Source organism: Dreissena polymorpha, chromosome 5 (genome assembly GCF_020536995.1).
Source record: "Dreissena polymorpha isolate Duluth1 chromosome 5, UMN_Dpol_1.0, whole genome shotgun sequence".
Lineage (NCBI taxonomy): Eukaryota > Metazoa > Mollusca > Bivalvia > Myida > Dreissenidae > Dreissena > Dreissena polymorpha.
The window spans coordinates 122986990-123001412 of record NC_068359.1 but is presented as its reverse complement, the minus strand read 5'-3'; the positions used below and the strand labels follow the sequence as shown (position 1 = coordinate 123001412).

The 14423-nt window shown below is 40.6% G+C and overlaps 1 protein-coding gene across 1 annotated transcript in view; it reads left to right on the top strand.

The window, feature by feature from the left end:
• The window catches only part of LOC127831602 (phospholipid-transporting ATPase ABCA1-like), a 102774-nt gene extending 89129 nt beyond the window's left edge, over positions 1-13645 (top strand). Inside the window, 9 exon segments of the mRNA XM_052356580.1 lie at positions 2582-2751; positions 3211-3388; positions 5165-5280; positions 5559-5709; positions 6264-6517; positions 6839-6959; positions 9308-9489; positions 13500-13530; positions 13532-13645. Coding sequence (XP_052212540.1) covers positions 2582-2751; positions 3211-3388; positions 5165-5280; positions 5559-5709; positions 6264-6517; positions 6839-6959; positions 9308-9489; positions 13500-13530; positions 13532-13645 — 1317 coding nt within the window.
• Positions 13646-14423: the final 778 nt, after the last annotated feature.

The following is a 14423-nucleotide window of genomic DNA, read 5'->3' as shown; positions in this document are numbered from 1 at the left end:
CTACTACTACTACTACTACTACTACTACTTCTACTACTACTACTACTACTACTACTACTACTACTACTACTACTACTACTACTACTACTACACTACTACTACTACTACTACTACTACTACTACTACTACTACTACTACTACTACTACTACACCACCACCACCACCACCATTCACAGTGACAAAAAACGTATTCACACAATGGCTGCTACTACAACTTATAGCCCATATAGGGGGGCATGCATGTTTTACAAACAGCCCTTGTTTCTATGGGATTTTAACCACAACTGTTCATTTTTATCTCCGACACATATTTTTAGGTCACCTGTCATGAAGTGACACGGTGAGCTTATGTGATCGTGTGATGTCCGGCGTCCGTTGTGCGTGCCCGCGTGTGTCCGTGCGTCCGTCCGTCAACAATTTGTTTGTGTAGACAGTAGAGGTCACAGTTTGCATCCAATCTTGATGAAATTTGGTCAAAATGTTTATCTTGATGAAATCAGGTTTGGGATTGTATTTGGGTCATCTGGGGTCAAAAACAAGGTCACTAGGTCAAATAATAGAACAACCTTCTGTAGACAATAGAGGTCACAGTTTTCATCCAATCTTTATGAAATTTGGTCAGAATGTTTATCTTGATGAAATCTGGGTTGGGATTTTATTTGGGTCATCTGGAGTCAAAAACTAGGTCACTAGGTCAAATAATAGAAAAACCTTGTGTAGACATTAGAGATCACAGTTTTCATCCAACCTTTATGAAATTTGGTCAGAATTCTTGATGAAATCTGGGTGGGATTGTATTTGGGTCATCTGGGGTAAAAATCTAGGTCAAATAAATAGAAAAACCTTGTGTTGACAATAGAGGTCACAGTTTTCATCCAATATTTCTGAACTGTGGTCAGAATGTTTATCTTGATGAAATCTGGATTGGGATTGTATTTGGGTCATCTAGAGTCAGGAACTAGGTCACTAGGTCAAATCATAGAAAAACATTGTGTAGACAATAGAGGTCATAGTTTTCATCTGATCTTAATGAGTCAGGTGAGCGATTCAGGGCCATCATGGCCCTCTTGTATTGACACACCAAGAACTAGTTCCACAAAGGTGTCAGGCTTTGAACACAATTTAAGTTGCAACTTTAGTGTATGTTACCTTATTTGTTTTTACAAAACTAAATGAATGTAAACCCTTTCTCATTCAGAAGCAAAGTGAAAATGGCTATGCGCAAACAACATAAAACCAGAACAGCTTGCGAGTAACTCGCAGTCTGTTCAGGTTTTATGCTGTTTGCTGCTCATCAGTTTCTTAGGGTTGGAAAGGTATTTAATTAAATGTAACTTTCTAAGGGACTACAAATGCGTCAAAATACGTATCTAAGTGGTTAAGGGGTAGGTAGTGGTCAAGCTGTCATACATTAAGAAAAACACCATAATAATAACATATATATCAATGAACTAGTTCATATTAAATTGCATGGCTTGTATGGCTTGTATGTAAAATGCTAATAACTAATTAGATGGTCATGCGAAAATTGGTCTAATGCCATATGTGGCTAGCATAGCTCATGCCCAGCCTGCGCAAAAAGGAGCTACCTTGTCAGCTATAAAGTCATGCCAGGCTTTGTGGTCTCATTTGATGAGAGAGAAGCTCCTGGCCAGCCTGAGCAAATGCACATGTTAGTCTGGAGCTTTGCTGGCCACAGGTAGCGTAAAACCTATTTTCACAATATGCCAGTCTAATAAATGCATGCTATTAAACAAAATGACTGGTGTTGTTCAATATAGCCAAAAAGGCATGCATGAACAAATTACACCATACAAAATATTTTAATATCAATATGCAAGTAAATAATAAATTGCATGGCTTGTAAATACAATCCTTATAAGTAATGAGCCATGTCATGCGAAAATGGGTCTAATGCCATAGTAGGCCAGCAGAGCTCAAGACCATTCGGTACCCCTCGCAGATTATCATAATCGGACTCTGGAGAAATACGGGTTGAAAGTAGTCCGCCCACGTGATACCATTCTAAGAATGTTACAACAACAAAAACAATAACAACGACGGCGTCCATAATTCCTGTAGAGTTTGTACTTGCTCTGGCTTCAGAGCATAGAAAATCCCCATTTTCATCTTTGCAAAATGTAAACAACTCGCAAAACCGGCCATGTTTGTTTTGACTATTTAATTTTGATTCGCGTAGGCCCGCGTAGGTAGACCGCAATACCGCTTCCGAAATGTGTATTCATACTATCTCCTTCGAGGTACTTATCCGATGTTTGACGGAAAGGGCCGAGAATGTGCGATTGAGCTCAAGACCTGCCTGGGCATTTGCGCAGTTTTGTCAGGAGCGACTTTGTCTGTTACAAAGTCACGCAAGGAAAAGAAATATCAATAGCGGACAGAGGAGCTTCTGTGAATGCACAGACTGGTCTTGTGCTATGCTGGCCGCATATGGCATAAGACCCATTTTCCCGTGACACTGGTCTGATATAAGACCCATTTATGCATGACGTTTGTTGAGTAGAAGACCCATTTTTTATTGACAGCGGTCTAATAGTAAATGTATGATGTTATACAACAGGTGTGGTTCAACAATCGTGGATGGATAGCTTCTGTGTCCTACATGAATGTTATGAATAACCTGATCCTGCGTAGCAACCTTCCCAAGGGCACTGACACCACAGAGTACGGAATCGTAGCCATCAATCATCCCATGAAGATGACAAAGGAGCAGCTTAACGACGAGGCTTTGTAAGTACACTTTAACGGGGCTAAATGCATGTGCTTTAAATATTGTCTCACATTTGCTCAATTATAATGTCTTATTTGAAAACCAAAGTGGAATGTAGGGTCATCTGTGTACTATAGCCACATGTCTCAATTGTCTTAAACAATCTAAGGAAATATTGGTCTGCATTTGTAAGGTTAGTTATTCTTTAACCCTTTCCCACTCAGAAGCAAAGTGAAAATGGCTATATGGGAACAGCAAACAACCAGAACAGCCTGTGAGTAACTCGCAGTCGGTTCAGGTTTTATGCTGTTTGCTTCTCACCAGTATCTTGGGGCTGGAAATGAAGCCTTTGAAACTTGAATCTTGTCAGAAAGGTTTTTAATTAAATTTGAATTTCTGGGACTCTACAAATGCATCAAAATATGTATCAACGTGGTAAAGGGTTAAGGCCTCAAGTTTTCTTGTTAATCTTTTTCCAGGTACAGCAGTTTTAAAGACGTGGTAATATCGATCTGTGTGATATTCGCGATGTCCTTCATTCCCGCCAGTTTCACGATGTACCTGATCGAGGAACGCGTGTCCAACTCCAAGCATCTGCAGTTTGTCAGTGGCGTAAACCCCGTCATGTACTGGGTGACCAACTTTTTCTGGGATATGGTGAGTTAGTAAAACCTTAACCATTTACCATAAGTTTAAGTTTTGAATCAAAGGATCCTCTTAATCTTGCTTTATTTCAGTCATTTGACTCCAGATTGTTTTTGTGCACAAAGCTAAATCTTACCAATAAATTTTTTTTTGTTGTTTTGCAAAAGTCTGTTTGTCAACATGACCCAATCTCACGCAAAAAGACTGCAAAACTACTGCAATATTTTAGTACACTCTACTCCTACCAGTAGCATTCATATCTTTTGTAACCCTTTCCCACTCAGATACGCATTTTGAAGCTTTGATAGTCACCTATAAACAAAATTACGTTCGAGCCTTGCTTTGTGAAAATGGGGCATAATGCATGTGCATGAAAAGTTGTGCAGTCTGCACAGGCTAATCAGGGACAACAGTTTGTGCCTCAAATGGATTCTTGCTCAGAAGAGACTTTCTTGAAAAATAATCACAAAGTGGAAAATGTCGTCCCTGATAAGCCTTGTTGACTGCACAGACTTCTAATAGCAAGGTTCAAGTCCATGCTGTGGACTGCACAGACTTCTAATAGCAAGGCTCAAGTCTTGTGGACTGCACAGACTTCTAATAGCAATGCTCAAGTCCATGCTGTGGACTGCACAGACTTCTAATAGCAAGGCTCAAGTCCATGCTGTGGACTGCACAGACTTCTAATAGCAAGGCTCAAGTCTTGTGGACTGCACAGACTTCTAATAGCAATACTCAAGTCCATGCTGTGGACTGCACAGACTTCTAATAGCAAGGCTCAAGTCTTGTGGACTGCACAGACTTCTAATAGCAATGCTCAAGTCCATGCTGTGGACTGCACAGACTTCTAATAGCAAGGCTCAAGTCCATGCTGTGGACTGCACAGACTTCTAATAGCAAGGCTCAAGTCTTGTGGACTGCACAGACTTCTAATAGCAATGCTCAAGTCCATGCTGTGGACTGCACAGACTTCTAATAGCAAGGCTTAAGTAGCCTTGTGGACGCAAGGCTCAAGTAGCCTTGTGGACTGCACAGACTTTTAATAGCAAGGCTCAAGTCCATGCATATCAAAAGGGCAACAGTTTTACATGAAATAAAAAAAGATGTTATATCATATCGAATTATGTGTGATAATAACATTGAATTATGTTGCTCTTAACAAGTGTTTGGTGCAAATTAGATATATTAATATATATTTTTTGGTATGTTTATGACAAATGTAGTGTTGTCAATTTACCCCAGAGGCATCAGTTATTGAGTAAATCAAAACTTACATTTTATAATTATCTTATGGTTATTATTTGACTGATGTGAATGTCCGTCTGGATTTCAATCATTTTTATGATGCGTTTGTTATTTTGATATAGAAAATTTGAGCGTTTTATGAGAAAACCAGGCTAAATGCATGTCTGTAAAGTGCCATTGAAGATTAGCCTGTGCAGTCAGCACAACCAGGCTTAATGCATGTCTGTAAAGTGCCATTGAAGATTAGCCTGTGCAGTCAGCACATGCTAGTCAGGAAAGACTTAATCAGCCTACACTAAATTATGCTTTCAGAAGAGTTTTTTTTTAACAAAAAAATCAAGAAAAGCTGAAAATGTGATCCCTGATAAGGCTGCGCAGATTGCAGATGCATTAAGCCCAGTTTTCACGCGGTGCTACTCAAATATAAAACAAAAAGGGGTTATAAAGTGTGGATTGAGCATGTTGAGACGTTTACAGAACAGGAATATGTAGTGACATAAAAATGTTGAACTATTTCCTATGAAGTTTCACTGTTGTTTCCAGATCAACTACCTGATACCGTGTATACTGTGTATATTCATCTTTCTGGCATTCAACAGACAGGCCTATGTATCTCCTGTCAACGGACCTGCCTTGGTATGCCTGCTCTTCCTCTACGGGTATGTACTAGACTACAACATTATCTGGTTGATTGAAATTGCATCCTTAGTAGCGATCAGCTTTAAATACCTTGAGGCCTATTTTTTAATGTATTTTTCACCATATTTTGGATGGGCCCTGATTCCCATGATGTACCCCTTCTCAAGGTTGTTAAGTTTCTCATGTACAGCCCTTATGACCTTGAAGATTTCAGATTTGCCGTGATTCCTTTGATGAACCTCTTTTCAAGGTGCTCTATTGTTTTATTTGCACACATATTTTATCCCACCTATTTCAGATGGGCCATGATTCCCCTGATGTACCCCTTCTCAAGGGTGTTTAGTGTTCCCAGTACAGCCCTTGTGACCTTGAAGTCAGTGAACATTTTCCTGGGCACGGTCTCCACCATGGCAACCTTCATCATCGAGTTCCTTGAGCAAGATGATGAGGTACAACATTCTTAACCCTTTCCCACTCAGAAGCAAACTTTAAATAGCTATATGCTTACAGCATTTAACCAGAACAGAATGCAGTAACTTGCAGGCTGTTCAGATTTTATGCTTTTTTTTACTCAACAGTTTAACTTGAAGTTATTAAGCTAGGTGTTTAATTTAATACAGAGACTACAAAGGCGTCAAAATGCGTATATAAGTGGTAAATGATTAATATATACATTGTCAAGATTATGTTGCCAGCAGTTTGTTCAGTTGTCTAGGCCAAATATCCAATCTTTATTCAATATTATTGTGTTCATTGTTTCAAGACTTTAATATAACATGTACATGGTTTGAAGACGTCAAACTGCACAAGCTTGTCTGGGACTACACTTTATCCCACAGTGAGGCTTAAATATACAACACTTCCATAATATTTTTCAGAGCCTAAACAACATCAATCTGGTTCTGAAGCAATTTATAACAATAAACCATTGGTAACATGTCCATAGACAACCCTATATTAATTATTATTTTACAATATACATCCTTTCCATCCTATTGCTCAGAGCCTAAAGGACATAAACCTGGTGCTGAAGCAAGTGTTCCTGCTACTGCCTCAATACTGTCTGGGTCGTGGGCTCTTTGATCTTGCCAAGAACCAGTTGTTTGCAGACGTGTACGCAGCGTTTGGTGAAAACCGTCTGCCGGACCCGTTCGCGTGGAAACAAGTGGGCCGTAACCTGTTCTCTATGTTCATGTTGGGGATTTTGTTCTTCACCCTGAACCTGTTGATTGAGTACAACTTCTTCATAAAGTCCAGGTCAGAAAGCACTTATGATATAAATAAATAATAGGCATAATCTGATTTCAAGAAATGTATGCAAGATAGTTAAAGTTCTTTAAGTATGTATCTATTAAGATTAGGGGTCTGTTTGTAAATAGGTTTCCATAAAAGCCCATTGGTGTTTAGCAATTTAATATGAGCCACATTTTGGGATAGGTCTTTATGCCATATGCAGGGAGGAAAGTTTTAGACCAACCTGCAATCATGCAGTCTTATCGGGAGCTTCTGACCAGACTGCCCAAATACACAAATACATGTATTGCTTTTACTATCACAACTTAAATCTATGTTTCACAGACTGCTCAAGCAGTCTAGAGATGATCAAGAGGATGAAGATGCAGACGTTGCTAAGGAACGCAGGAGAGTGCTCAGTGGAGGGGCAAAAGATGATGTCCTCCGAATCGAAGAGCTCACAAAGGTGAGACCACTGTGATTTTTATTTGTTTTCTATTTTTAGCTTACCTGATTGCTCAGGTGAGCTTTTGTGATTGGTCTTTGTCCGTTGTCCGTCCGTCCACATTTGTTCGTAAACACTCTAGAGGCCACATTTATTGTCCGATCTTCATGAAATTTGGTCAGAAGCTTTGTCCCAATGATATTTGAATCAAGTTCGAAACTGGGTCATGCTGGGTCAAAAACTAGGTCACTAGGTCAAAAAAAAGGAAAACCTTGTAAACACTGTAGAAGTCACATTTCATGCCCAATCTTCACGTAACTTTGTCAAAATGTTTGCCTTAATGATATGTTGGTTGAGTTCAAAAGTGGTTCCGGTCTGTTGAAAAACATGGCCGCCAGTGGGCTGGGCAGTTTTCCTAATTTGGCTATAGAGAAACCTTGTAAACACTCTAGAAGTCACAATTTTTGCCCAATCATCATGAAAGTTGGTCAAAACATTGGTTTTATTGATATCTCGGACGAGATTGAAAATGGTCCAGATTGGTGAAAAAACCTGGCCGCCAGTGGGCGGGGCATTTTTCTCTATATGTATATAGTGAAAACATGTGAACACTCTAGAAGTCACATTTTTGGCCCAATTTTCATGAAATTTGGTCAGAACATTTGTTTCCTTGATACAAGAGTTGAGTTCGAAAATGGTTCCGTCAGTAAAATAACATGACTGACAGGGGGGGGGGGGGGGCAGTTTTCTCATAATTATATAGTAAAAAAAAGCTTGTGAACACTCTAGAAGTCACATTATTTGCCTAATCATCATAAAAATTGGTGAAAAGATTGGTTTTATAATCATCGTGAAACTGAGTCAATACATTGGTTTTATTGATTTCTTGGACAATTTGAAAAATGGCTCAGATCGGTGAAACACACTTTTTAGCTCACCTGATTGCTCAGGTGAGGTTTTAGGATTGGTCTTTGTCCGCCGTCCGTCCGTCCACATTTGGCTTGTAAACACTCTAGCATTCACATTTCTCAAGCATTGTTTATCAAAGTTGCTGAAAGATCTGTCAAGTTTGATAATTAGCATAATCACATAATAAATGCCATAATTATTGCCCTGAGATTGCCAAAATTTTCATTATATTATACAAAATTCTTGTAAACACTCTAGAGGTCACAATTTGTTTCAGATTTTATGAATCTTGGTCATATTGATTTTTGTAAGCAAAGTTTGATGTTTGGTTTGGGGAGTCAACTCAAAATATAGGTAAACAGGTCAAATCGTACAAAAATAAAAACACTCCATGCGCCAGGGTTTTGGTTCAATAATGATGAAACTTGACCAGGATGTTTGTCTGGACAATATCTAGGTAAAGTTTGACATTTGGTAAAGATTGAATGAACTGACTCCTCTCAGGTGAGAGAACTAGGGCCCTCTTGTTTCTTTTCAAGTTTTTAACAACTGGGAATTAATGTCAACTGTTCAGGCACATGTTTTTGTTGAACTTAAAGCATTATTTTTGATTTTTTGTGGCTTGTTATTATCCCCTACCGGTTTCACCGGAGGGGACTTACGGTTTGCGCTCCGTCAGTCAGTCTGTCTGTCAGTCTGTCCGTCACACTTTTCTGGATCCTGCGATAACTTTACAAGTTCTTATTATTTTGTCATGAAACTTGAAACATGGATAGATAGCAATATGGACATTATGCACATCATTTCATTTTGTTCCTACATCAAAAATTCTGGTTGCTATGGCAACAAATAGACTAGAAATACTGCTTAAAATGGTGTTTTTCTGGATCCTGCGTTAACTTTAAAAGTTCTTGATATTTTTTTATGAAACTTGAAACATGGATAGATGGCAATATGGACATTATGCACGTCATTTCATTTTGTTCCTACGTCAAAAATTCCGGTTGCTATGGCAACAAATAAAAATAAAAATTCTGACAATGGTGGAATTTCTGACAATGGTGGAGCCAGTAGGGGACCATATTGCTTGGCAATCTCTTGTTTTAATATATTCATTACAGCAATGTGGAATAAATTAATACTGTCCTGAAAGAATAACCATGGTCATAACCTGTTTTTATTAAAAAATACAATTTATGAAGCAAATAATGAGGTTTCATTTCTTTAAGATTTGAGATCTTGTTGGGAGTGGATTTGTTTGGTTTTGATTCCTCTATGACATATGAAGAAGACCAGATGTCAGAGATCTTACAATGGGATATCATCAATCTTTCATGATTGCATCTGGGAAAAAACGATTAGATTCTGCTGAATTTGTTTATGCCGTAAACTTGCATAATAATAAGTTGTTAATTTAAAAAAAAAAAATAACTAATACAAATATTTCTGCTGATTTTCAGGTTTTCAGTTCTCGTGGTCGCAAGGGCAAACTGACGGCTGTTGATCGACTGTGTGTGGGGGTCCCCAAGGGGCAATGCTTTGGACTGTTGGGGGTCAATGGGGCGGGGAAAACGACCACATTTAAAATGCTGACTGGAGATGAGAGGCTGTCCAAGGGGAATGCTTACGTCAACAATTACAGGTATATAAAATGAGCATTGCTCTGTAAACATTTGGTTTAATAAATGTGCGTAGATCATCATCTCAGATTGGCCTGTGCAGTCTGCAGGTAGATCATCATCTTAGATTGACCTGTGCAGTCTGCAGTGCGTACATCATCATCTCAGATTGGCCTGTGCAGTCTGCAGGTAGATCATCATCTCAGATTGGCCTGTGCAGTCTGCAGTGCGTACATCATCATCTCAGATTGGCCTGCGCAGTCTGCAGTGTGTACATCATCATCTCAGATTGGCCTGTGCAGTCTGCAGTGTGTAGATCATCATCTCAGATTGGCCTGTGCAGTCTGCAGTGTGTAGATCATCATCTCAGATTGGCCTGTGCAGTCTGCAGTGTGAAGATCATCATCTCAGATTGGCCTGCACAGTCTGCAGTGTGTACATCATCATCTCAGATTGGCCTGTGCAGTCTGCAGTGTGTACATCATCATATCAGATTGGCCTGTGCAGTCCGCAGTGCGTACATCATCATCTCAGATTGGCCTGTGCAGTCTGCAGTGCGTAGATCATCATCTCAGATTGGCCTGTGCAGTCTGCAGTGTGAAGATCATCATCTCAGATTGGCCTGTGCAGTCTGCAGTGCGTACATCATCATCTCAGATTGGCCTGTGCAGTCTGCAGTGTGTAGATCATCATCTCAGATTGGCCTGTGCAGTCTGCAGTGTGTAGATCATCATCTCAGATTGGCCTGTGCAGTCTGCAGTGCGTAGATCATCATCTCAGATTGGCCTGTGCAGACTGCAGTGCGTACATCATCATCTCAGATTGGCCTGTGCAGACTGCAGTGTGATGATCATCATCTCAGATTGGCCTGTGCAGTCTGCAGTGCGTACATCATCATCTCAGATTGGCCTGTGCAGTCTGCAGTGTGTAGATCATCAACTCAGATTGGCCTGTGCAGTCTGCAGTGTGTAGATCATCATCTCAGATTGGCCTGTGCAGACTGCAGTGCGTACATCATCATCTCAGATTGGCCTGTTCAGACTGCAGTGCGTACATCATCATCTCAGATTGGCCTGTGCAGTCTGCAGTGTGAAGATCATCATCTCAGATTGGCCTGTGCAGTCTACAGTGCGTACATCATCATCTCAGATTGGCCCTGTGCAGACTGCAGTGCGTACATCATCATCTCAGATTGGCCTGTGCAGTCTGCAGTGTGAAGATCATCTATCTCAGATTGGCCTGTGCAGTCTACAGTGCGTACATCATCATCTCAGATTGGCCTGTGCAGTCTGCAGTGTGTAGATCATCATCTCAGATTGGGCCTGTGCAGACTGCAGTGCGTACATCATCATCTCAGATTGGCCTGTGCAGTCTGCAGTGGTGAAGATCATCATCTCAGATTGGCCTGCGCAGTCTGCAGTGTGTTACATCATCATCTCAGATTGGCCTTGTGCAGTCCGCAGTGCGTACATCATCATCTCAGATTGGCCTGTGCAGTCTGCAGTGTGTAGATCATCATCTCAGATTGGCCTGTGCAGTCTGCAGTGCGTAGATCATCATCTCAGATTGGCCTGTGCAGTCTGCAGTTAGATCATCATCTCAGATTGGCCTGTGCAGTCTGCAGTTTGTAGATCATCATCTCAGATTGGCCTGTGCAGTCTGCAGTGTGTAGATCATCATCTCAGATTGGCCTGTGCTGTCTGCAGGTAGATCATCATCTCAGATTGGCCTGTGCAGTCTGCAGTGTGTAGATCATCATCTCAGATTGGCCTGTGCAGTCTGCAGTGCGTACATCATCATCTCAGATTGGCCTGTGCAGTCTGCAGTGTGTAGATCATCATCTCAGATTGGCCTGTGCAGTCTGCAGTGTGAAGATCATCATCTCAGATTGGCCTGTGCAGTCTGCAGTGTGTACAGTCATCATCTCAGATTGGCCTGTGCAGTCTGCAGTGTGTAGATCATCATCTCAGATTGGCCTGTGCAGTCTTCAGTGTGTAGATCATCATCTCAGATTGGCCTGTGCAGTGCGTAGATCATCATCTCAGATTGGCCTGTGCAGTCTGCAGTGTGTAGATCATCATCTCATATTGGCCTGTGCAGTCTGCAGTGCGTACATCATCATCTCAGATTGGCCTGGGCAGTCTGCAGTGTGTAGATCATCATCTCAGATTGGCCTGTGGCAGTCTGCAGTTTGTTAGATCGATCATCTCAGATTGGCCTGTGCCAGTCTGCAGTGGTGTAGATCATCATCTCAGATTGGCCTGTGCAGTCTGCAGTGTGTAGATCATCATCTCAGATTGGCCTGGGCAGACTGCAGTGCGTACTATCATCATCTCGGATTGGCCATGTGCAGACTGCAGTGGCGTAGATCAATCATCTCAGATTGGCCTGTGCAGGTCTGCAGTGTGTAGATCATCATCTCAGATTGGCCTTGTGCAGTCTGCAGTGTGTAGATCATCATCTCAGATTGGCTGTGCAGTCTGCAGTGTGTAGATCATCATCTCAGATTGGCCTGTGCAGTCTGCAGTGTTTAGATCATCATCTCAGATTGGCCTGTGCAGTCTCAGATTGGCCTGTGCAGTCTGCAGTGTTTAGATCATCATCTCAGATTGGCCTGTGCAGTCTGCAGTGCGTACATCATTATCTCAGATTGGGCCTGTGCGTATGATCATCATCTCAAGATTGGCCAGTGCGTACATCAACATCTCAGATTGGACTGTGTGTAGATCATCATCTCAGATTGGCCTGTGCGTAGATCATCATCTCAGATTGGCCTGTGCAGTCTGCAGAGGCTTATCAGGGATGAGACTTTCGGACTAAACTGGATTTTGTCAGGAAGAGTCTTCCTTTAAAACAAAAAATGCAATAAGAGGGGGATAAGCCTGTGCAACCTGGAAAGTGTTATTTGCTTGTAATAGCCATCACCATATATATATATATATATATAGATAAACCCCATTCATATCATACATTTAATCTAAATAATTGTAGTTAAAGCAGATAGGGGAGTTTACTGGAATCACCATGGATATTTGTCTGTCTGTAACAATTGTTTTTATGCCCCCGGTAGGGTGGCATATAGCAGTTGAACTGTCAGTCTGTCTGTCAGTCTGTGCGTCTGTCCGAAAAACTTTAACATTGGCCATAACTTTTGCAATATTGAAGATAGCAACTTGGTATTTGGCATGCATGTGTATTTCATGGAGCTGCACATTTTGAGATCGTAAAATTTCAAGGTCAAGATCATCTTTCAAGGTCTAGGTCCAAAATACAAATCCAAGGGGAAGTAATAAGCTTTAAATGAAAATAATTATCTGACCTGCCAAATTATATATATTTTTTAATAAATCAAAGCGGCGCAGTAGGGGACATTGTGTTTCTGACAAACACATCATGGTAAAAGGTCAAGGTCATCATTCAAGGACTAAGGTCGAAAATACAAATCCAAGGGAATTAATAAGCTTTAAAGGGAGATATTATTGAATATTTAAGATAGCAACTTGATATTTGGCGTGCATGTGTATCAAATGGAGCTGCACATTTGAGTGGTGAAAGGTGAAGGCCAATGTCATCCTTCAAGGGTCAAATGTTCAAATATATGGCGTCTGTCCGACCAAAAACTTTAACATTGGCCTCTTTTTTTCAATATTGAAGATAGCAAGGGTAAAGGTCAAGGTCAATTTTTGGAATATGAAGATAGCAATCTCGATATTTGGCATGCCATGCGACTCTAATGGAGCTGCACATTTTCAGTGGTAAAAGGTCAAAATCATCCGTCAAGGTCAAAGGTCAATTTTTGCAATATTGAAGATAGCAGACTCCATATTGGCATGCATGGGTATCTCATGGAGCTGCAACATTTTGAGTGGTGAATGGTCAAGGTCATATTTCAAGGTCAAAGGTCATATATATGGCTTTAAAGGCGGCGCAGTAGGGGGGCATTGTGTTTCACGAACACAGCTCTTGTTAATGATTAGTGTTTTTTTATATATGCAGGAAAATGCTTTACACACTTGCCTCATTCTGGTTTCAGTATACTGAACGACATGGTACAGGTGCGACACATACATTGGTTACTGTCCCCAGTTTGATGCCCTTGACCCCCTGCTCACAGGGGTCGAGCATTTGAGGTTCTACGCCCGTCTACGGGGAATCCCTGAGACGAGGTTAAACTGGTAGAGACCAATATGCATGTGCATAAAGCATCGTCATGGAATAACCTGTTCAGGGACGGTTGCTCATTTTCTCCCAGTATATTACAAACTTAATGTATATTAACAAACAAAATGTTTAAATAACCTTATTATAAGTAATTTTTATAGGAGACATTGTTTATTAGGAAATAATTAGCTGTGCCTATCAAAATGTTTCATGCATATATCTTAAGATAAAGCTGCTGGAATGGACTCAAATGGTATTTTCTTCATCTTTCACTTGTGAAAAAAAAAAGTTAAAAGTGCCAAACTGTATTATGTTAGTTGAGGCCACTGTAACTTGTGCAGTCTGGTCAAGACTAAAAAGTCAAGCAATATTTGTGTCTGGTCCGCCAAACATTCAAGCCTTTAGAATACCTCACATATAGAGTTTCCCTTCCTAATAAAGGCAGTTTGTTGCTGATATTGGTTTGTTCTCGAGGACATCTTGCATACATCATTTTATTCCGACATTGCTTGAGACCATTGGCAGTGCTAGTTCGGACTAGTTTGGTTTTTCCTTGAGGGATGACTATAAACATGTGATCAAAAAGATAAGTTTTACATGCATATTATCTTCGCTCTGGGGAAATAGGGTTTAATGCATGTGCCTTAAGTGTCATCCCCAGATAAGCCTGTGAAGTTTGCAACAGGCTTATCAGGGACAACACTTTCTCCGCTTTTTTGAAATTTTTGGTTGGAAGAAAGTTTCTTCTTAATGAAAATACAGTTTAGGGCAGAAAGTGTCGTCCTGATTAGACTCT